At 43.7% G+C, this 25,261-nt stretch overlaps 1 protein-coding gene across 1 annotated transcript in view; it reads right to left on the bottom strand.

Annotated features, from left to right (window-relative positions):
- LOC110256686 (uncharacterized) overlaps positions 1-25,261 on the bottom strand; it is a 237,477-nt gene that overhangs the window by 111,155 nt on the left and 101,061 nt on the right. The window contains exon 4 of the mRNA XM_084997472.1: positions 7,262-7,411. Within this exon, the coding sequence (XP_084853598.1) occupies positions 7,262-7,411 (150 nt within the window). The remainder of the gene's footprint in view (positions 1-7,261; positions 7,412-25,261) is intronic.

The following is a 25,261-nucleotide window of genomic DNA, read 5'->3' as shown; positions in this document are numbered from 1 at the left end:
TATTGCATGATACAGGATGATTTGTTATCTACTGTGGTACAAATAATGCATGCTCCACTGTGCCTTAAAAATGCAACATTTGGAATTCCCACTGTGGTGCGGTGGGTTAAGAATCTGACTGCAGTGGTTCAGGTAGCTGCTGAGGCATGGGTTCCAACCCCAGCCTGGTATAGTGGGTTAAAGGATCCATCATTGCTGCAGCTGCAGCTCAGATTCAATCCCTGGCCCAGGGAACTTCATATACTGCACATGTGGCTGTTAAAACAAAATGCAACATTTGTCATTCACTCTGGTTCTTCTGCTTTAACATTATGAATGTGCCCTGGTATAAGAAATAAATAAAATGTGTTATGGTGACACCCAAAATGCAACATTTGTCATTTACTTTGGTTTTTCTGCTTTAACATTATGAATGTGCCCTGGTATAAGAAATAAATAAAATGTGTTATGGTGACACTCAGCATTTAGAATGCTGCCCACTTATAAATGCGTCACCACAATCTGGAAGCACCAAGAAGCAGGAGGAAGGGAGTGTCAGGGGATACACACACACCCCACCTACTGGACAGCTGCGAAGCAGCCAGATATCACATGGGTGGCAGAGTACGGCTGTCTTCCAACAACCTGTATTTGTGGACACTAAAATGTGAATTTCACATAATGTTCATGTGTCATAAAATATTATTCTTAGAGTTCCTATTGTGGTGCAGTGGAAACAAATCTGACTAGTAACCATGAGGTTGTGGGTTCAATCCCTGGCCTTGATCAGTGGATTAAGGATCTGGCGTTGCTGTGAGCTGTGGTGTAGGCTGGAGGCTATACCTCCTATTCGACCTCTAGCCTGGGAACCTCCATATGCTGCGGGTGCAGCCCTAAAAAGCAAAAAAAAAAAAAAAAAAATTCTTTTGATTTTTTCATCCATTAAAAAATGTAAAGCCAGAGTTGTCTGGTGGCCTAGTGGTTAAGGATCTGGTGTTGTCACTTCTATGGCTCAGATTCCGTCCCTGACCCAGGAACTTCTACATGCTGCAGGAGCAGACGAAAAACAAAACACGGAAAAGCCATTCAAATAAGCTCTAGGCTCACAGGTCACAAGAAAGAGGTAGTGGGCCATGTGGGATTCTCAGGTTTAACTGTAATTTGCCAACCTTTAATTTGTGATTTAGAAAACAAAGTACAGGTGTTGGTGTTTAGAAGACAGAATTTGAACCTAAGGATATTGAATAGTGGATCGTAAAGTGCAAAAGCAATCAAACAGTAAAGCAAGCAAGCTGGTAGCAACATGCTGTGAGTTTTTCGCTGGCTCTGGTGAATCTGCTGTCCTGTCCTTTGCAGTTTATCCCCAGGGGGTTGCTCAGCATCTAGAGTTAATGGTTTGATGTCTTTCCTCAGTTTTGGAAAATTCTCAGGCATCAGCTCTTTTTTCTATCTCCTCTTTTGTGACCGTAATACTATCTATTATGTGATATCATTATATTTAAAGTATATTATTAGTTGATATTGTCAAAGAGTAAGCACACTCAATGTATTTTTATGTATGATATTTCATTTTTCATTTCTAATATTTCCACTTGGTTATTTTTATCTATCTATCTATCTATTTATTTATTTATTTTTAGGGCTGTGCCCATGGCATATGGAGGTTCCCAGGCTAGAGGTTGAATCGGAGCTGTAGCTGCTGGCTTACACCATAGCCACAGCAACACGGGATCCAAGCCACATCTGTGACCTACACCACAGCTCATGGCAACAATGCTTGATCCTTAACCCACTGAGCAAGGTCAGGGATCAAACATGCGTCCTCATGGATGCTAGTCAGATTGGTTAACTGCTGAGCCACGATGGGAACTCCCACTCGGCTATTTTTACCATGTTCATATATATATTGAAATTCTCCATCTGCATCATGAATAAAGACTCTTGTCTTTAGATCACAATTTTTTCTATGTTTACTTCTAAAAATTGTGCAGTTTTCAATTTATTAGATCTGCAACTCATTTGGAGTTAATTTTTGCATAAGTATGAAGTTTAAGTCAAAGTTTTTTTTTTTGGATCTGGATGGTAATACTGAGGTATGAAAGAATCTGAATGAATTGCAAATGCATTATGGGAACTGAAAGCCAATGTGCCATATAATCGATGATTCTGTGTATAAAAAATTCTAGAAAGAGGCAAACTATAATGGCAGAAACTTCTCAGTGTTGCTACAGGCCAGGATAGTGGAAGGGGTTTACTGAAAATGTTTTACATTATCATCATTGGGGAGGTAGGTTTATATAACTATGAAGACTTATTAAAACCTGTTAAATTGTGCCATATATTAGATTCCAGATATAAGTGATATCATATGGTAACTGCCTTCCTCTTTCTGACTTACTTCACTCAGTATGAGAGTCTCTACTTCCATCTATGTTGCTGCAAATGGCATTATTCATTCTTTTTTACGGCTATGTAGTTTTCCATTGTGTATATATATCACAGTATGTGTAACTGGATCCCCATGCTGTACAGTAGAAAATTGACAAAACACTGTAAACCAGCTATAATGGAAAAAAATAAAAATCATTATACAAAAAAGGACTATTACGAGTTCCCGTCATGGTGCAGTGGTTAGTGAATCCAACTAGGAACCATGAGGTTGCGGGTTCGATCCCTGCCCTTGCTCAGTGGGTGAAGGATCCGGCATTGCCGTGAACTGTGGTGTAGGTCACAGACGTGGCTCGGATCCTGCGTTGCTGTGGCTCTGGCATAGGTTGGCACCTACAGCTCCGATTAGACCCCTAGCCTGGGAACCTCCATATGCCGCAGGAGCAGCCCAAGAAATGGCAAAAAATACAAAAAAAAGAAAAAAAAAAAGAAAAAAAAAAGGACTATTAAATTGTACAGTTAAAACTGGTGAATTTTATTTTAGGTAAATTAACAGAGCTGTTAAAAAAAGATGAAAAGACATACAAGTTTTCGACTATCCTCAATAAAAATATGTAATCTGTTTAAAAGCAACATATAATTATAAAAATACTATAATGTAAACCAGTAGGGATAGGTGATGTTTCCTACATGGGTTCACTGTATGGAGCGACCACTAGGGGTGAGGTGACCAGGAAGGGTCATGAACATGCACACACTTTCTAAAGGATGTTTTAAAATATATTGAGGAGTTCCCGTCATGGCGCAGTGGAAATGAATCCAACTAGGGACCATGAAGTTTCGGGTTCGATCCCTGGCCTCATTCAGTGGATTAAGGATCTGGCATTGCTGTGAGCTGTGGTGTAGGTTGCAGATGCAGCTCAGATCCTGCATTGCTGTGGCTGTGGCTGTGGCTGGCAGCTGTAGCTCTGATTTGACCCCTAGCCTGGGAACCTACATATGCTTTGAGTGTGGCCCTAAAAAGAAAAAAGAAGTTAAAATAGATGGAATTCAATACAGCGGATAACATTTCTGTAGTGAAATATAACTTGCATGCTCCTAAAGTCATGCCTGCTCACTATGTCTTGATGCATTGGTGAATTTAATTGCAATAAACATTTTCATACCATGAGTAAAAAAAAGTAAAGGGCTCTATTTTCAAGTGTTAGGTTTATCCTGAGCAGTGGATGGATGGAAGAACAGAGCACAAACATTGGTTATTACGAGGTGAATTCAATGACGTGTCAAACCTATAATCCTAAAATCACTTCTTTTAAAGAGCACACTTATTGGGTATGTGATATATTATTACTTCTTACAACAATCTTATAGTACTTTGGTTTTGATTATCAAAACAACTTTTTTTTAGTTAATTGAGAATGAAAGAAAACACATGTTTATCCATATTACATGTAGTAACAGCCTGGGCTCCTTTACAGGTGGAATTATCTATGAAGTTTACTAGATTTTCTATTTGAATTCTTTGTTGAACAGGAAGAGCTTCAAGACACTCAGACAAGTATCTGAATATTAGCTCCCTTCTCCTCCTATTTTTCCGATTTTTCATTTGCAGCCCACTACTACGTCTGTCACCTTAACCTTTTCCTTATAACTCAAGTCTAGTATCTTGGAACCTATGTTATTGACCATGCCAGGGGCTTTGCCTTGATAAGCTGGTCAGTTTCTTCAAGGTACTGGGGTTTTCTTCAACCTCAGTTCCCAATGACCTGGCATTGGCTTGACTGCCTGTGTACTTCTGCCCCCCAACAAGACCACTTACCTTTCTGACTTGAATTCACCTCATACACAACCTATTGCTCTATCTCCCAATATCCTTCTTCTTTACCAACCTGGCCCATCACAGCTCTCCATTACTGCTCAGTGATGAGGTCTTCATGGAAGTAGAAACACCAACTGATTAAAAACTTCCAGAGTCAACAATACTCTCTGATGATGAACAACAGCCCACCTGAACAGACAAGTCTACCAATCAAAATGCTCTCTGATACCTTTTAAACCTGTCTTCCTAAATCTGAAATCTCATTTGACACTGGAAAGGCTACTCTGAACCAAGCATATCCTGTTCTTCCTGCCCACTCGCCTTGCATGGACGTGTCTCCCACCCTCAACACTGTTTAGTGAGGCCCCTCTTCCCCTTGGAGGCCTAGCTCGCCTGCCGCTTCTCCACGAAATGATTCTCGTATCCTCAAGATGGAGGTGCCCCACACATTTAACCTACCTGACCCCGTGAAGTTTTGGGAGAGCTCATTTGTTCTCCATGGTGTTACAATTATATGGACTCATTTCCCAACCTTCCTTAGATCAACCCTCTTGAAGACAGGGAGTATCATGGTACTCACCTCTTTAAGACTCAGAGGGTCTAGCATAACATAATGCTCATATTTTTTATATTTATTATGCTAAATAATTATAAGTGATAAACATCAGATGCCTGTTCATGATGCTCTAAATACTGGGTTAAGCAGTAGGTGCGTATGGAGACCTAAAAGATAATCATGTCTTAAAGAATTTGCAATCTGATTGGAAATATAAAGAAATGAGCAAAGTTACTATGCAGGGGTAGAGCTATACCCATGGTGCCTCAGAGCAGAGAAGCTTGGTGATAAAAGTGCTATTAGGAAAAGATTCCAAGAGAAGGTGGTGTCTGAGCAAAGGTGTGAATGGGACTTAAATCCTAAAACAAGGATGGGGAGAGAGAGAGGAAGGTTTTCTGAGAAGAGTGAGCAGGCAGGCAAAGGCATGGGCATGTGGGAAACACGGAGGAGAGTCGCTGAGAGAAAGTCTGCGCACATTCACAGGCATTATTTCCATTGGTGCAGATTTGAATTTCAGATGGGAGAATTTAAGTAGGGTGGTAACATGACCAGGTTTACCTCCTAGAAATGAATTGAGAGCAAAACAGCTGCAGGAAAGAAAAACCAATTTCAATATCATTTCATATGAATTCATTCATAAAATGATAAGGACATGAACTAATGTGAAACAGTTGCCTATTGGACAAGAAAGATGATATTCTAGATTTAAGAATATAAAACTTTTCTTTTGGAAAATAATTGGGAAACAGAAATAAAGAGCAGCATACACATGGTATGACCGTCAGATTTCTGTACTTGGTGACTAGAATAGGAAGTACAGAAGATGATGAGTTCTGATTTGAACACATTGAATTTGAAGAGAAAAATGACTCCATAATGACCTGTGGATGGTTGAAATTATTACACTAGATCCAGGGAAAGGCATCGTTAAGTGTACAGGTTGTTAGTTCCTCAGGCTTGGTCCCAGCTTGCCATTTTCCTCAGCAAATGAAGCAGAAAAATAGAACAAAGGATTTAGAGGGTATTGGCTGAACAGTGGTTGAAGGCATAAAATATATGGTCCACGTCAGTGTCTCTCAAATTTGTATCACGTCTCCCTGGTTATGGTAAAATGCCCCATTATCTTCATACTCCATCTAGCCTCAAACTCCACTGGAAAAATAACTTCAGGATAAAGAATTAGAGTCATACAAAGTACATAATAATTTTGTCAGAGAAGATAAACATGACCATCTATTTAATTACAAAATAATACCTAAAAGGCACCTGATTCTTTCATTAAACTATATTTTATCATAGGCTACATTTTAAAGATCACAAACACTTGGGCAGCATAATGCTTATAAAATGTCACTGACATAAAAAATGCGGGATTCTTAAGATGTGAGTGCCCATCTTAAAGTGAATTTTCATAGAAATGTGTAAATGTGCCCATGCTTAGCCCACCAATGACATGGTTAGGAATGAAGAACAAAATCATTGACCTCACACCAGTCAGAATGGCCATCATTAATAAGTCCACAAATAACAAATGCTGAAGGGGGGTGTGGAGAAAAGGGAACCCTCCTGCACTGTTGGTGGGAATGTAAGCTGGTACAACCACTATGGAGATCAGTATGGAGATACCTTAGAAATTTATACGTAGAACTACCATATGACCCAGCAGTCCACTCTTGGGAATAATCTGGACAAAACTCTTCTTGAAAAGGACACCTGTACCTGCATGTTCACTGCAGCACTATTCACAATAGCTAAGACATGGAAACAACCTAAATGTCCATCAACAGACGATTGGATTAGGAAGGTGTGGTATATATACACAATGGAATACTACTCAGCCATAAAAAAGAATGAAATAATGCCATTTGCAGCAACATGGATGCAACTAAAGACTCTCATACTAAAGGAAGTAAGTCAGAAAGAGAAAGACAAATACCATATGATATCACTTATATCTGGAATCTAATATAAGGCACAAATGAACCTTTCCACAGAAAAGAAAATCATGGACTTGGAGAATAGACTTGTGGTTGCCAAGGGGGAGGGGGAGGGAGTGGGGTGGTTGGGGAGCTTGGGGTTAACAGATACAAACTATTGCCTTTAGAATGGATTAGCAATGAGATCCTGCTGTGTAGCACTGGGAACTATGTCTAATCACTTATGAGGAGCATGATAATGTGCGAAAATAGAATGTGTACATGTATGTGTAACTGAGTCACCATGCTGTACAGTAGAAAAAAATTGTATTGGGGAAATAACGATTAATAAATAATAATAATAAAATGAAAAAAAATCATTGATAATTAGAAGCTGAACCAGCAGTGTAATTTTTCATCAAAAATGAGTATGGTTTATAAAGTATGGCTTATAAAGCTCATTTCATGTTTTCTTTTAATACATAATGCAGGAGAGTGAGACATTCTGGATGTTGAGGTTATCAGAGACATTGGGAAGAATTAAGTCACACATCTACATCTAATTCAGCCACCGCCTTCTCCCAATCCTCCTGCCTTGCATACCTGTGGCTCTGTCCCCTCGTCACCTTCAACCTTCCAGGGAAACTGCAGGGCAGGTACCTGACCACACCAGGCATCACTTTGTAACATCCAACACAGGCATTCTGTGCCCAGGTTTGAGGTGGTGTGGGAAAGAGAAGGGGTGGCTCACAGCTGCTGCAAAAAAACAGAGACATGAAAGATCAAGGGAGGAGGAAATCAGAGCAAAGTATGATGGGTAGAACTTAAACCCGCGAGGGAGCTCCCAGGGCAGTGGGGGAACAGCCAGCAGCCTGGGGGGTGGGGCAAGCTATCACCCCTATACCATGATTGTTCCCTCCTGGGGGTGGTGGCTCTTTGACTCCATTCTCTAATCTCGTGTTAGTAAATTCTAGAAAGGTGTTGTCGGCAGTTATATTTTAGTGTTATTCACTTTCTTTACATGAACTCTAATTTGCTTTATGGGTCCTATTTAAAAGCCCACCTGTAGTTTTGGGGTTTCCCCCTAATGCGCACCCAGGTGAGCACGTGTATGCGTGTGGAAGGATGGGGTAAACTGGAGTCAGGTGCTTGTTTTCTTAATGTCTCAACACACCCTTTGTCACCATTAGTGTGAACAGACTGCTGGTGTCCATGGCTAATAGCAGTAGTTACTCTGAACACACACCGATGCCTCAGAAATCACAGTCATTGATCTCTATGGGTACCCTTTGCTTAGACTGTCAGCGGGAGGGATTTGTGGATAGACTCTTATTCCAACAAGATGATTCTGAGAGTGAGCAAAACCTAGCAATCTCTGGGCTTTCAATGGAGAGGCACGGAGAAATACATTTGCTCGGTGACTGTTTGCAGATGTGATTGCTGGCATGAAGCTGCAGACCCTTTTGCTCAAAAGAGTAATAAACCTCAATATTATCTGTATTGAATGGATATGACTTTGTATTACTCCCCTTATACAACACAGGCCACTTTCAGCAACGCAAAACCTACTTGAAATAAAAAGATGCCAGCATATTACTCTCCTGCAGGCTCCCTGCTCAATGAAATCCTGGTTTTCTCAGATTCTGAAGAGAGGTTTGAAGGGCTAAAAAATATTCAAATGCATGTCATTTTAGTCTAGGTGTGTCCGTTTGTGGTCACAGCATGCTACAGCTGAGCATTCCATTGCCTGTGCAGTGCAGGAAATTGGTCGTGAAAGTCACAGTGGGTTTTCAAGCTGAGATCAAATGAGGATATTACTGTTTGGATTATTTCAAAAGGGCAGACAAGATCACCTCTTCTTTGTTTTCCTAGGGTTTCTTTGGGCATTTTTCTTTGCTCCCCCACAACACACACACACACACACACACACACACACACACACACACACACTCAGAGAGAGGCAGCAACAGAGAACTGAGATAAAAATCACTGAATTTAGAGGCAGTCAAGTACCAGTGTGAGCCCGCCCAACTTTTACCCTTTAGGCTGTACTCACAAGCTCTATTAGTATCTGTAAGTACAAAATAGAACAATAAAGCTCCTTATCTACTTCATTTATTTAATCAATGTTTCTTGACTAAGCTCTATGTTTCAGGTGTTGGAATAGCTAAAGAAGACTGAAAGCCACATGTGTGTGTCACCAATGTCAAAATATTTGAACCAAACCTGCAGGCAACTGGGGTCTAGTGACCACTCGCCAGTGTTGTCTTCCTGACTCTCTGTAGACAAGTAAGGCATGGTGCATAGTAAAAAAACATTTCCTACAGGTTATTAAGAGACAACATATGTGAAAGCAACTTGCAAGTTCTGAAACAAATACAAGACACCAAAAACTGCATGCAAATTACCAGAATCTTTGTGCCTGAAATAATGTTTACTAAAGGAAAAGGAATAGAACTATAAAGATTCATTCCGAAATTGTCTACCAATGGACCTTTCAACACTTCTCAGAAGGGATAATGAGAAAAAAAGAACCTCCCTCTTAAGACTGACTGGTTTTAAGTTAGTACAACTATGGTGATAATGCTACCATTTCATCACACATAGAAGGCCTTAGGTGAAGGGTGAAATTAGAATAATACCTCTAGGAGTTCCTGTCGTGGCTCAGTGGTTAAGGAATCCGACTAGGAACCATGAGGTTGCAGGTTTGATCCTTGGCCTTGCTCAGTGGGTTAAGGATCCGGTGTTGCGGTGAGCTGTGGTGTAGGTCACAGACACGGCTCGGATCTTGCGTTGCTATGGCTGTGGTATAGGCCGGCGGCTACAGCTCCAATTCAACCCCTAGCCTGGGAACCTCCATATGCCTTGAGAGTGGCCCAAGAAATGGCAAAGACAAAAAAAAAAAAAAAAAAAGAATAATACCTCTAATGTGGAGAAGCCACAGGAATATCCAGGTGGACATGTGAGGGAGGCAGTCCACCACGTGAAGGTGGGAACTGGAGACCAACATCAGGTCTGAGGATGTAAATCAGCAATCAGCCTGTACTGCTGGGAGGCGTGAGAGCACATGAGGATGCTGAGAGAGGGACACAGGTAAGAAAAACAAGAGACCAGGGGGGCAAGACCCAAGGGCTCAAATGCTAAGAAGCTGTAAGTGAATTCAGCCAAGAGCACTGAGAAAGGACAGCTGGTGAACAAGCTAACATGTGCAAAAGCCAAGTGAACATGGATCTCAGTGAGAGGAAATAATCAACTTTGCTAAATGTGGCTGAGATGTCAACTAAGATAAACACTGACACCTCACCACTGAACACAGAAAGATGGAGAGTTTTTAAAAAGTCAACAAGAGACTGAGAAAACTAAAGCTTCAGGAAAGTAAGTAACAGAGTTCCTGTTGTAGCTCAGCAGGTTAAGAACCTGACTAGTGTCCATGAGGATGCGGGTTCAAACCCTGGCATTGCTTAGTGGGTTAAGGGATCCTGCATTGGTGTGGCTATAGTGTAGGCCAGCAGCTGCAGCTCCAAGTTGACCCCCCTAGCCTGGGAACCTCCATATGCAGGTGTGGCTCTAAAAAAAAAAAAAAAAGAAAGAAAGAAATGTGAGGACATCACTTTTCCTTAGCTCAGATAAAGGCAGACAGCAAAGACGGCAATCTTGCTTCGTCAATGGAGAATGAATGTGATGGAAAGTAACCAAAAACTCCATCATAGTGGCTAAAACCAATATGGGATCATTTTTATCGCATAACAGGGAGTCTATTGGCAGAAATCTTGGGGAGCAAGTTCAGAGGTGAAACCACATCAGGACCGCTGGTCTCTGGTGCTCTCCCTCAAGCTCTCGAGATGAGAGCTGCTGCAGCAAAGTGCAGATCAGGAGGGCGGGGAGGGAAGGGGCATGAATGGGCATTCTTGGAATGGTTCCATTTTTTCATCAGTTAAAAAAAGATTCCCAGACACTTTTCATGAATTGTGTCCTTGACAGAATCAGGACTCTACACCCGAGGCAAATTCTAAGGAGAATGTTTTGTTTTGTTCTGCTTTTCAGCCCAATGTGGGGCTCAGAACTCTCGCTCCCATGGGAGAACCTCTGCAGCATCACTGTTCTCCAGTGTGAGGGTCGCCATCCTGGGGGGTGGGATGTGATTCTATCTAAGCCCACCCTCCTTCCCATTTCCATGTGCCTCCTTCTTTATGTTTTCAGATGTAGAATATCTTTTCTGATAGGTTCCAGTCTCTTTCAGCAATGGCTGCCCTGCAGAGAGCTGTGACTTTGGGGTACTCCTGAGGGGAGGTAAGCTTGGGGCCCACCACTCTGCCAACTTGGCTAACCCCTAACATAAAAATTGAGGGTAAGATTTTATATAAAAAATGGAAAATAAAGTGGTTTTAGGAAATTAACAAATGTATCGGGTTTTTCCCTTAGGCTTAGCAGTTTGGAAGCATGGTTTCTAGATATACTTGGAATAAATTTGAGTGGCCCTGTCAGGTGTGTCTAACATGCTGCAGTCGATAACATGAGTGGCTCCTTCAAATGAGGCCAACGAAATGTTTCCTCTGGGCTGAAAGATCATCGATGCCAAAGCACAATAAACTTACCTGTTCTCATACTTTCATAAAGTATACCCTGCACCCCTTTTTATACCCTAGGCCATAAAGGTATATTCACTCTTTCATAACCCTACACAATTAGAGAGCCACAGTGCAATATTATGGGTTTAATATAAATATCATGGTCAAATATTTACACTCATTCAGAGATGAGAACGTCCATACTTCGACATATTAACATTTTAATGGTATCTTTAAAATGAAAACAACCAAAATCCAGGTTGGAGAATCACCCAGGAAAAAAGTGTCATTTGTAGGATGAATCCATTTCATCCTGGATCGGGGAAATGATGGGTCACGTAGCAAACTTTATGTATGATGAGGGTTACTCCACCAGTGTGGGGTCCTTCTCAGTTCAGCACACACACAGAAGCTCTAACATGAGAGGCAAAACTGAGACCTCACAGGTGTGGTAACTCCATGACCAGTCAATTAAAAATAATTCACTCTAGGGAGTTCCTGTCGTGGCACAGTGGTTAACGAATCCGACTAGGAACCATGAGGTCGTGGGTTTGATCCCTGGCCTTGCTCAGTGGGTTAAGGATCCAGGGTTGCCGTGAGCTGTGGTGTAGGTTGCAGACGTGGCTTGGATCCCGCATTGCTGAGGCTCTGGCATAAGCCAGCAGCTACAGCTCTGATTAGACCCCTAGCCTGGGAACTTCCATATGCCATGGGTGTGGTCCTAAAAAAGACAAAAAAAAAAAAAAAAAGACCAAAAAAAAAAAAAGTAAATAAAAATAATTTACTCTAGTATGACTTCCAAACCTGTTATGTTTCTTCCACCCAGTGAATAGCCTGCAAAGTGGCAATCCCCTGCTCTGTCACCATTGGAACGACACCTCATTTTAAAATACTTCCAAGAGTTCCCTTTGTGGCTCGGCGGGTTAAGAACCTGACTTGGTGTCTATGAGGATGTGGGTTCGACCCCTGGGCTCATTCAGTGGGTTAAGAATCCCCCACTGCTACAAGCTGCAGCACATACGGCGCAGATCCAGTGTTGCCATGGCTGTGACATAGGCTGGCAGCTGCAGCTCCGATCCGACCCATAGCCTGGGGACTTCCATATGCCGCAGGTGCAGCTGTAAAAAGAATTTTAAAAAGCCATGCCAGTCCATCCCTGCATGCTAGCTCCTTTCTCCCTTAGAGTCCAAAGCATATGAATCAGAGCTGTTTTCAATTCCTGCTCTGATAATTCTAACATCCCTGCTATATCTAGTTCTGCAGTGTTCTCTGTCTCTTCAAGTTGTGTCTTTTGCCTTTTGGCATACCTTGTAATTTTGTGTTGCTAGCTGGATGGAATAGACTGCATGAAAGGTGACAGTAGTCCTTCAGGAATGCGGTGGAAGGGTGTTGGGGCGGGAGTGTTCTGTGGTCCTGTGGCCTGGTCTCAGTCTGTCAGTGAGCCTGCGCCCCTGGGCTATGAACCTCCTTGACTGTCTCTCTGTTTCTCCCATCTCAGGTGGGACAGGATGGCCTGAATGGGTGGGCCTGGGGCATTTCCCTTCCCAGTTGGGCTCTGGTGATACACCAGTCCCTCCTGAGGGCAGCCTTGACAAAGACAAAATGCATATGGTTCCATTTCTCTTCCCCCGACTGGAAGCCTGAGGGGATTTTTCTCTGATATGTGCTGTGGGAACCCGGCTGAGCTCCTGGACTTAAATCCCTCGGTATTGTGGGGGCCCCCCCAGGTCTGAGCTTCAAACTCTCAGACTTGCCCATGCCAAGCATCTATCCATTCATCAAGGACAGTCAGGGCTTTGCTTCCCAGCTGGTTCCTCTGACTGTTACACTCTGCGAGTCTGCTCTTGAAGCCTTGACTCCCTGTAACCACCTGTTGAGACCCAGCGATCTTGGGGAAAGTTGCCTGGTGTCCTCCCCATTTTTATGGATCTAAGAAGAGCTGTTGGTTTGTGAGTGTTCAGCTTTTCACTTGTTAGGATGGAGCATCTACTTCCAAGTTCCCTCCATGCAGAACAAGAGACCAGAAGTTCCCCGCACATTCATCAAGCCCCCAAACAGAAAGAAGCTGAGACGAAATGCACCTTGGGTGAAATTTCCTGGGTGGGTTGGTAATGTCAGATCAGGGGCTCCAGGAGCTGCCTTTACCAGCTACCTTCTTTCAAGGGATATATAAAGATATGGTTAAGGGAGTTTCTGTCATGGCTCAGCAGTGAAAGAACCTGACTAACATCCATGAGGATGTGGGTTAGATCCCTGGCCTCGCTCAATGGGTTAAGATCTGGCATTGCCTTTAGCTGTGGTGTGGGTCGCAGACGTGGCTCCAATCCTGTGTTGCTGTGGCTGTGGCGTAGGCTGGCAGCTGCAGCTCCAATTGGACCCCTGGCCTGGGAACCTCCATATGGTGCGGGTGCGGCCCTAAAAAGACAAAAATAAAAATAAAAAAAAAATTAAAAAAATAAAATAAAGATGTGGTTAAAAGTGTGGAAGCCTGACTTCAGTGAGAGTTAAGTTCATGAGTTTAGTTATAAGTCTAAATCCAACTACTGCTAAGGCATATATGTGTTTCTAATAAAACTATTTTTTGTTTAAATTTTTGATGAGTCAAGAAATTAAATGTGATTCAGCAGTACTGGGGTATACTGCATATGTTGCATAGTAATGCTATTATTAATAGCATGATAAGTGACCACATCCAGAACTCCTACTGTTCACAGTGAATTTCAGGACAACGGTGTTGTAATTTTTGTTCATACAGATGAGGGATTTCTATGTGACTATACTGGAAGGCAGAGCAAGAAGGAAAAAGGGCAACGTATTTAGTGAAGCAAATGATCTGAACACAAAAATATTCGAGGACCCAGGAACAAATCAGAAACTCCTAAAATTCTTAACTGAGCCTTTTTCTCCTAATAACCTCCCCCAAATATTTCCAGATTTGACTATTGTGATCAAGTCCTTTTTCCCGTACCTTCTCTCATTCCATTTATCTTTATTCTCTCTTTACACATAACACGATACGTTTTAAGTATATAAAATAATAATTCAGGGAGTTCCCGTTGTGGCTCAGTGAGAAGGAATCCGACTAGTATCCATGAGCATACGGGTTCGATCCCTGGCCTCGCTCAGTGTGTTAGGGATCCACGTTGCCATGGGCTGTGGTGCAGGTTGCAGATGCAGCTTGGATCCTGCATTGCTGTGGCTGTGGTATAGGTCAGTGGCTACAGCTCTAATTCAACCCTTAGCCTGGGAATCTCCATATGCTGCCAAGGCCAAAAAAATAAATAAATAAAATAAAATAAATTGGTATATGTGTTATCTTGTGAAATGACCACCACAGTAAGTTGTCAACATTCATCACCACAGTTACATTGTTTTTTCTTGGATAAGACTGTCTAATATTTACTGCCTTATCAACTTTCCCATTTACAATAGAGTATTGTTACCATAGTCACCACCCTGTCCATGACATCCCACTTGCCTTTAGTTTCTCTATGGAGAAATATGCTTCAACAAGTAATAGTCTAATGTCTCTGTCCACAGCAAATGATGATTTTAACCTCAGCTTTCTAAGGCAAGCAGCAGTAAGAGAATGAGTTCAATCATGTTGCCTTCCAACTGAATACACAGCATGATAAAATGAGTTGCCATTATAGAGCACACTTAGGCTAGCAGGAGAAACTTTGCCATCAGATAAGTATCACTTAAAGGCTATATTCTTTGCTCAAATGAAATATTTTGGAGCTTAAGAGAATAGGAGATAATTTAATAAAATTTAGGATGTGAGTCTGTTCTAAAATGTCCTTACCACACTTGAGAGTAATCCACTTTCCTCATTTGAGGTAAAAGCTTTCTTCCACACAAAAGAAAGAAATGGATTTTACTATTTTTTGCTTTTTAATTTATTTCTATTTTTTAATGACCACATCCATGGCATATGTGTGTGGCTAAGGACTGAATCTGAGCTGTAGCTATGCCAGATACTTTAACCCACAGTACAGGGCTGGGGATTGAACCTGCACCTCTGCAGCAAGCCAAGCTGCTGCAGTTGGATTCTTAACCCACTGAGCCACAGTGGGAACTCCAAGAAATGGATTTTTGGGGGTCCTTTTTTTTGGGGGGTGCACTCAAGGCATATGGAGGGTCCCAGGCTAGGGGTCAAATGGGAGCTGTAACTGCCAGCCTACACTACAGACTCACAGCAGTGCTGGATCCAAGTCGAATCTGCGACCTAGACCACAGCTCACGGCAATGCTGGACCCTTAATCCACTGAGCGAGGGCAGGGATCGAACCCTTGTCCTCATGGATGCTAGTTGGGTTCGTTAATTATTGAGCCACAATGAGAACTCAAAGAAATGGATTTTTTTTTTTTTTTTTTTTTTTGTCGTTTTGCCTTTTCGAGGGCTGCTTCCCACGGCATATGGAGGTTCCCAGGCTAGGGATCGAATCGGAGCTGTAGCTGCCAGCCTACGCCAGAGCCACAGCAACGTGGGATCCAAGCCGCGTCTGCAACCTACACCACAGCTCACGGCAACGCCGGATCCTTAACCCACTGAGCAAGGCCAGGGATTGAACCCACAACCTCATGGTTCCTAGTTGGATTCGTTAACCACTGAGCCACGACAGGAATGCCCCCATAAATCTATAGACTTTAAGTTACAAAATCAGATGTTTACCACAAAGGTCTTCAGACGTTACCGAGTCAGTGCAAGGGAAGGAAATGCCACCATAAGCACTTTGGACACATCTGCTGCATTAATCATAAAACAGCAGTGATCCAGGATGAACATCTTTTATATACGAGCCACTGTTCTGGATGCTGAACTTGTCTTGACTGGATTCAGTTTGATTTCTACACTCAAAAATGATATTCATAAATAAACACAATCCACAGCTAAACAAGTAAGTCCTGTCATAAAACCATCATTACTATGGAGGGCAAAGGAGGGGAAGTCATCTAAGAAATAATTTCTAACCTTAATTGAGCTTATTTTCTGTTTTGGTCCAACTTTCTTGTACAGTTAAGAGTTTAGAATGTGAACCTAGTGTGAACTGTTCCATGGATACAACCCAATTCCTGATGGTTGTAGGATCAGCTCATTTCTCCTCAAACAAGGCAGAGGCCTGGAGCCTCACACCCACAGCCCCCAGCACACTGTCCTCTAGCAGGTGTCACTGTTTATCAATGTCTTACTTCAGTGTTTTGAGGCTTAGCTGAGGGGAATATAATGTGATAAATCGCAGTAGACAAATGTCAGAAAAGATACCAGAAACAAAATACCCCCTTATACTTGCAGACATTTGTTATAGACTTCCAGGTCAGAAATGGACAGTGTAAAGTAGCATTCACTGTCTCTCTTCAGGAGAAAGAGCCATTTTTAGTTGTAATCATAATAAACCCTTTTTGTGAGCACGAGGGGCCCTGTATGCTCGTTATCAAGCATCTAAAAACCTCCAAAGCTATGCTGCCATTTGTTTTGTTGTGTTTGTTTTGTCCCCAAGAGAAGGGATGTAACTCCCTTCTGGGTTCTCCTGTATGGGACTCTCAAACACACGACCACTTTATAGGGACCCTTTCTTATGACGTGTGCTTTTCACCGAGCTTTTATTAAACACCTGCAATGTGCCCGGAATGGGTTACATACAGAACCGTGTGTCAGAAAATGTTCAAGGTGGGTTTATTGGCTCTCCTCCCTAGGCTGGAATAAAGCCGGGCACAGCCACTCATAGAGGTGGAAGGGGGCTATGCAGATTGAGCCAGCACCGCACCCTGCTTTTCAGCATTCTATTTAGAAGAAACATCTCCTCGTGCTGATACCAGAGACCACAGGCCATGGGGACATGGCCTTATTAAGGGTCCTGTCAGGAGGACAAAAGCATCTGGGTCGGGGGGGGGGGGGGAGAGACAGAGGGTCAGACCATGTATCTTCCTGACCTCTTCCTCTCAAGGAGTGAGGTTTTGCTTTAAAGGGAAGGAGACCCAAGGAATCATAAGCCCAAGTCAACAGTCAAAGTTGTGTGTGTGCGTGTGTGTGTGTGTGTGTGTGTGTGTGTGTGTGTGTGAGTTAAACCTAATGCACAAACCATCCATCAAAGCCCAGAAAGGGCCACAGCAAGTGCTACAGATGCACACCTGACTAGAGCACCCCCAGCCCTAGGGCTCTGTGATGATGTACAAAGCGGTCACCTATGTCCCTGACACTGGGCCCGCTCCCTCACAGCAGCCAAGAAACATGTTTTAAATTGAATCAAATTTAATGTCATATTCTTTTCTCTGTAACAACAGAACAGGCAGCTCTGCTTTGGAAAAGAAGAGGAACAGAAAGTGAAATCTCAAGAGAAACATCTATCAGGGGGAAAAGAAATGTATATGAATTCCATGAAGTCACAACACTGCTTTCTAAGCACTAGGAAGCCTGTCTGAGCAAAGCCGATGCCCGCGGCTCGTGCTTGTAGCTGCAGCTTGTGAAGTCATGAGCGCTGGAGGGAGCAGTCACGTGCCTGCTCAGACTCTTGAGGTCTGCAGGACCAGAGCTACTCAGATGCTCTGGGTTCTCTGGGTTCCTGCTACTGAAACACTCCCTCACCCCCCAGCCAGCCCCCCGACCCCACCCCAAGCAGGAATCACACCAGAAGTAGCTTCATCTTGGAATCCAGGACACCCAGGCTGCCTACTTGAACAAATGCATGCACTGATTCTTAAAGAGACCCAGATAAGACAAATTCCAACAATTACACAGCTTCCTGCCCTGAAATCTGGGTTCTTCTCAAGATGACAATACACACACAGGCAATAAGACTCAGTCCTGGGTCCTCCCTCCGAACCCTCTCAGTGCCACCAGCCTGGGCCATTTCCAAGCACCCCACTGGGCCAGACTCCATCCCTGCTGCTTCCTCTTTCTTTCCCTTCTTCCTGCTGCTCCTAGCTCACCCCCTCCTCCTTCATTTTAGGTATCAATTCCTCCAGAATCCTTTCCTGACTCCTTGAGTTGGGATAAAATGTGCATCCACCCCTCAGACATGCACCTGTCCTGTCCTCACAGTAATGCCTGGTGTGTGACATTCTGCCTCCACAGGTATATACGCTCTGCACACCTTCCCCTGGATCACACACCAGGTGGCTGTGAGGTCTCATGGGGCCTGGTGACCATGTTATTCTCGCTCAGAATATTTTCTCAGGATATAGCTTTGTACCTGGCACACAGTAAGAATTCAGTCAACAATGCACCTAAATAGGTTGGAACTGCAATAAGGAGCTGAAAGTGGTTTAACAAATATATATTTCTTTTTTCACTTGAGTAACACCCATCAGGGGACCATTTTCTAAAGTCTAAAGAATCTGAGGCATGTCCCTAGCTGCCACAAGTGAGGAAAGGACTGTGGCACTAACAAACAGAAACAGGTGCTTATAGGTGCCTCGTAGTCTCTTCCCAGGTTCCTGCAGCCACCAGCCAACGCTTCCTCCTCCATCTGCTCTGACTCCCTGCTTCTCATGCTCACATAATCTGACCTCATTCTGTAGACACATAGGTCCTTAGAGAAACCCCTGAACAGACCACTCTGCGACCAAGGTCCTTCCCTGGTCAGCCAACTCACGTCTGCTTTGTGTGTCTACAGCACACAGTTCCAGCTGCTTTGTTGAGAGCACATAGCCTGTGTCATGGCCCCGCCCCCTGCTTAGCCTCCTCTCATCAATCTATGCCTCAAAATGTATGTTCCAGCAAGACCAGGCCATTGCTGCCATTGCTGTCATCTATCTACAAATACCTAAGTAATAAATGAAAACGCAGGTGATATTAAGTCACTGATATACCTAAATCATAAATTCTACAAGAATTTAGAATTTGTAGAAGAGTACCCCAAATCTACCACATCCTTCCACATTTTCCTCAGTGTGTGGGCATTCGTAGGTTGCCCTCTTTCTTCTTTGTAAGGCTATTTGATGTTCATTTCACACTGATTTCATCCAGGTAGGACCTTTAGAGACTTGTTTCATCTGTGTTGAATGGTTAGTAAGGAAGGAAATCAGTGTTTAGGGACTTTGGTCTCCAACACACTGGAGGTGTCCTAATGCAGATGAGGAAGCCACCACCTTCTCCACACTCGGTGCACCAGGGTGCTGGGCATGGCCAAGACTTGGCAGGAGCTCCTCCTCCTGATGCCCTGGCACCCACTGCCCACAGGTATGCTTGCTGGTGCAGACCCCCTTCTACCGAGACAGCCCCCCTCTAGTTGTGAACACAATGAAAGCATCATTTAGGACAGTTGCTATATATTTCAATTAGACCTACATGGAAATAAAAACCTACCCAGAACTTCCCCCTCTCCTGCATGTTTAGAGAACTGCACACACTTTGTGGAATGACACGCAATGGGAGGACCAGCCTGCGGAGACGCAGGTGTGAAGTAGAGACGTGCATACGTGTAAGCGAGAAACTTTTAGCTGCTGAGTATTTTGGGGACAGCGCAGGTGAGTGTGGCTGTCCTGCTAGAAGGTTCCAACCCCTTCTACACAACTACTGTTTATTTAAGGATGTCTCACTTGACTTGAGCTCCAGTCACTGTGACAATAACAAATGGGTGTCCTTATATTATTTTAGTTTGAATTTGGTCGTTAAATTTTAAAGCGTACTGAATTATTAACAATTCTTCCCCCTGGACATACTTGTCTTCAACTTAACATATTCAAATGTCTCTTCTTAAGAGGGTGCTGAGTATGTTAGAACTTGTCTCGGATGCTTTTCAGCAAATACGTATAGAACATGCAGATCCCTACAGAAGGCATCACAAACTTTGGACCTGAGATGGTTTCCCATCCTTCCCACATCACAAGCTCAAATGTCAGTCTCTCAGCACATCATGTGTTTTCCATTGAGCAGTGTCCCTGGTGTTCACAAACTCAATCACTTTTCAGTAAGATTCTGACATGATCTCATTCTGCAGTTCTGAATTTCCTTTCTGCTGCTTTTGGCTTTGCTTGCTTAAAAATCCTGCCATGTTTTGGTAGTGTATCAGCAGGTTTTATCCTCCTCATGGGTGAAACAAACACTTATCTGGGAAGTGAAGTGCTTCACACTGATTCCAGTGAAGCGGAGATGTTCTTGTGTAGTTATTTTCATGCCAAGGATAAGCTTTAGTTTAAGACAGATGTGAAACCCACTGACTCACTTGACAGTTTATTTGTATCAAATACTCAATTCTGGATTTCCTTAAAAATGAAGACTTCTTAACCTTCAAACTTACCCTTTCCCCCCAGTTTGCATCACATTTGTGTACTTATTATATCCACAGAATGCTTACATATAAAAATCACCCCTTCTCCTAGTTTCAAAGAAGATGTATATAGGTCATTGCTGCAATGTAAAAGTGATTTTGGAGTTCCCATTGTGGCTCAGCAGTAATGAACCCAACTAGTATACATGAGGATGGAGGTTCGATCCCTGGCCTGCTCAGGTGGTTAAGGATTTGGCATTGCCATGAGCTGTTGTGTAGATTGCAGAGGTGGCTCTGATCCTGTGTTGCTGTGGCTGTGGTGTAGACCAGTAGCAGCAGTTCCAATTTGACCCCTAACCTGGGAACTTCCATATGCTACATAAGTGGCCCTAAAAAGCAAAAAAAGAAAAAAGAAAAGAAAAGAAAAAAAAGAAAGGGACTTTTGCCTCCATGGTTTTCCCCTGATCACAAAGCAAACAGGAGACAAGAGGATGAAGGTGCATTTAGAACAGCATCTTGCCAGAACTCGAGGTGTTCCCCAGTTATGGCTGTGTATCAGCCAGCTCTCCAGAAAAGAAGAACCAGGCTCCTTCCTTAGGAGCAGATTAAGGAAGGTCTGGCTCACGTGGTGATGAAGGCTGAGATGCTCGGTAGCCGCTGTCCGCAAACTGCAGGAGCAGGAGAGGGGGTATGATTTAGTGCCAGTCTGTAGTTGCACAGCAGAAAATGTGTGCCTCTCGCCAGACACAGCAAATCCCCTGCCCCGTTGGTCTGCTGGGGCCCTCGATGGGCTGGGTGATGCCCACCTGCGTGGGCAAGGGATCTTCTCTACTGGGTCCACCTACTCAAATACCAATACCTTCCAGAAACGCCCACACGAACATGCTTAGAGAGGATGTTGTCTTCACCACGTGGGCGCCCCTTAGCCCAGGGAAGTTGCACCTAAAATTGAGCATCACAGTCTGTCTTCAGATCTTTCTCATAGCTGACACTTTAGTGCTTCAGAAAATGCAAGAAGATGAATGAGGAGGGAGATGCAGAGACAGGGAGTGTCCATGCTAGCCTCCGTCCTCAGGCAGAGGAACAAGAGCCTGTGCATGGGCCACCTGTGGCCTGGGCCGTGCCCTCCGTGGCCAAGGAAGAAGCTCCTCTTGCCTGAGATGAAGGTCACAGCCGGCAGTGACCCCAGGCGTCTGCTGTGACCCAGCTCATCCTGCCTCCTTTCATCTTGCCTGAGAGTTTCCGAGTCGTGACACAGTCTATCAGCCTCAAGCAGCAACCATCCCACTTAACAGCCTGCATGTGCATACACCTTTCAGAACATCCCAGTGCATACACTGATTTTCTCAACAACCCTGCGAGAGACAACAATACTATCCTGCAGCTGTGGCAACAGGATCAGAAAGGTGCAAGGTTCTATCAGTCACACCTTAACTGGTGGAGCCAGGACACAAACTCTGGCCATCTGATTCCAAACCATACAACTGTCCCCTCCCCCTCCCCCCACTGCAGGTGACGATGCCACCTCCTTGAGAGACCATTATGCCTGTTCCCTCTCTGGTTCTTCTGAGCTACTCTGTTCTTGCCATCGTGTCAGCATGCAAACCGCAGTGGACTTTGGTCCAGGAGCCCTGACTTGCATTTCAGAGTCCCTTTGAAGGCTTGGTGACTAATTATCTCTATACCTGACACCCCAGGCCACCCAGACGTTTTGAATTCAGAGGACCACCCCCTCAGTCTATTTAATAAGGGCAGAGCCTCAGGTGGTACCTTGTAGGAATGGAGGATCCTTGCTTTCTTGTTAACTCCAAGGTGAGAGATGGCGACTGGGGAAACAATAAGCTCCTGTCTGCCTCAGGAACAGATTTTTTTGAGATGTCTGATAAGGGCTGCTCAGACAATGCCTGTGGGACTTGGAGTTCCATTTAGAGAGGCAGAGGCACACTCTGTTTTGTTTGAATTCCACACATTTGTATTAGAGGTTCAGAGGTGGTCCTGCTGGCGGACTCAGGTGATGCTGACGTGCCTGTTTGAGGCGAGGCCACAGGCTGAGCTGGGACGCACTGCCTTCCCAGCAGGCGCAGTGGGACATGTTGGCCCAAAGGCCAAGGTGCAGGTGGTGCTGGCAGAGGGGCTGTGACTCAACGTGGCTCCAGCTTCCTACAGTCTCTCACTAGTTTGTTTGCCCTGTACCAAATCTCACCTGGCGATTTTTCTGTCCAATAGCTTTTGTTATTAAAAATGTCTTGGGGAGTTCCTGTTGTGGCTCAATGGCAACAAACCTGACTCGTATCCATGCGGATGCAGGTTCAATCCCTGGCTTCCTCGGTGGGTTAGGTATCCAGCATTGCCTTGAGCTGTGGTGTAGGTCACAGATGCAGCTCAGATCTGGGGTTGCTGTGGCTGTGGTGTAGGCTGGCAGCTGTAGCTCCGATTTGACCCCTAGCCTGGGAATTTCCATATACCCCAAGTGCAGCCCTAAAAAGCAAAAAAAAAAAAAAAAAAAAAAAGGCTCTTTTGCCCTTATTCAATTAGATAATAAACAATGTGAAACTGGTGACCCTGTGTAAATTGCATTAATGACTCAATTGTCAAGCCCTACCCTGTGCAGGGGCCTGATTCAGTCATGGGACTTGTCTGAGCCAAAATCTAATATAATAACAAAAAAAGGGTTTTGCAGAGTTCCCATCATGGTGCAGTGGAAACGAATCCAACTAGGAACCATGAGGTTGCGGGTTTGATCTCTGGCTTCGCTCAGTGGGTTAAGGATCCGGCGTTGCCGTGAGCTGTGGTGTAGGTCACAGACGTGGCTTGGATTCCAAGTTGCTGTGGCTGTGGTGTAGGCTGGCAGCTACAGCTCTGATTAGACCCCTAGCATGGGAACCTCTATATGCTGCGGGTGCGGCCCTAAAAAGCAAAAAAAAAGGATTTGCTAAATGTGAATTTTTTCATATCTAAGAGCACTGCATATACAAAGAACAAGAATAAACTTTTATCATGTCTTGGAAGGTTTCTGGAATATAGAGCTTATTGTCAGGAAGAGTTTAAAAAATTCAAATGGATTTCTCAATTACATAATCTTGAATTTCCCTCTAGCTCAGCAAGGTAACCTATGAAAATAGATTTTCTCTATAAATATCCATGCTTCATCTGTTATTTCCTGGTAGAACATTTTTAGAAACACATATTTTTCTCAATTGGTTCATGTTGTGCTGTACCTTGCAGGCCTGTAGGCCTGAACATGCCCAGCCTCCAGATTGGCAGGGACAGCAATGGTTTTGTGAATGGGGTGTGGGGGAGCTTACCCTTCTGAAACAAAGGTCCTGGAGCAAGTCCTGCCATGTACAGCAAATGGTGAACTAGAGTTGGGGGTGGGAGCAGTCATGTTCACTACTGGGGGAAAAGGATGCTACCGGTTACAGGGAACTGATGTCATTGGCTCATCATTTACCAGGGAAGCCAGCAGCTGGAGCAGGGGTCAAGCAGTGAGCAGTGACTAGTGACTGGACCTCATAATTAAGAGGATTGAAAGGTCGCATGAGAGAAGCAGGCCCTGGTGAGGCAGAGGACAGACAGAGAGCAAGAGAATAGCCATCCTGAGTGACATGATATGCAGGTCACTTCTTCCACATCCAAACAACGAGGCCTCCACTGTGTATTTCTGAACCCTGAAGTGCTTGCATGGATTTGAGCTCCTCAAGCTGGTAGAGGTCTCAGTGAAGGAGCCTGTGACTTTCTGAAGTGTTCAGCAGATTTAGATTTCTGGTCATTAAATGTGTGTGGTGTCCACCTTGATGATGGACACAAGGCCTCAGGAAAGTCACTGTGGTGTCCTGTCAACATCTGCACACAGGCTCCTCCACCTCCTCCTCTGTCCCCAGGGCGACCTGCTGTGAAACTCCAGGACAGGAGGGGACTCATCAGTGATGTTCTCCGCCAGGCTCCTATGCCAGCCAGCCCCAGACCAAGGCATTTAAGTTCTTGGATCCAAGGGCCCATGGTGATTTCACAGAGGGGGTCTCAGTCTATGACCTCCTAAAGCTCTGTGAGGCATTATATTTGGGATAAATTGCATATGTAGATGGACAGCATAGACAGGGAAATGGTAAGTGTTTTGCCCAGTACAAAATAGACAAGAACTTCCAGTACTTTCCCAGGTAATATAATATGAAGGTATAAAAATCTCTCTTGTGCTTTCAAGGAGTTTATACTTATAGACAAAGTTTGATCTCCAACTCCTGTGAATTTAAGAAAGTCAAAGATCTCAAATATTGCGGTGGATTTTTGAACTAAATCATTCCACCAGCTCTAAGCATCGAACAGAAGTCATGCCTCTTGAGGAGGTTCTCGATGGAATCTGTGATTAGTCTACTTACCAGATAACTAATGTCATGCTTTAGTGAAATATTTGAGCATATTACAGTTATTTTTCAAAAGTTTCTAAAATCTTGCTGTTGATGCAGAAAGAAAAGTAAATTGAAATTCAATTAGCCTCTACTTTTAGAACTCTTTTTTTTTTTTTTTTGGAGTGAGAATATTTTTTTTTAAATTTTTTTTATTTTCCCACTGTACAGCAAGGGGGTCAGGTTATCCTTAGATGTATACATTACAATTACATTTTTTCCCCCACCCTTTCTTCTGTTGCAACATGAGTATCTAGACAAAGTTCTCAATGCTATTCAGCAGGATCTCCTTGTAAATCTATTCTAAGTTGTGTCTGATAAGTCCAAGCTCCCGATCCCTCCCACTCCCTCCCCATCCCATCAGGCAGCCACAAGTCTCTTCTCCAAGTCCATGATTTTCTTTTCTGAGGAGATGTTCATT

Source organism: Sus scrofa, chromosome 14 (genome assembly GCF_054392235.1).
Source record: "Sus scrofa isolate SSC_HxYL_T2T_F1_AM1 chromosome 14, Sscrofa_HxYL_maternal_Yorkshire_Landrace_v2.0, whole genome shotgun sequence".
Classification (NCBI taxonomy): Eukaryota; Metazoa; Chordata; class Mammalia; order Artiodactyla; family Suidae; genus Sus; species Sus scrofa.
This window is presented reverse-complemented; position numbering and strand designations above follow the sequence as displayed.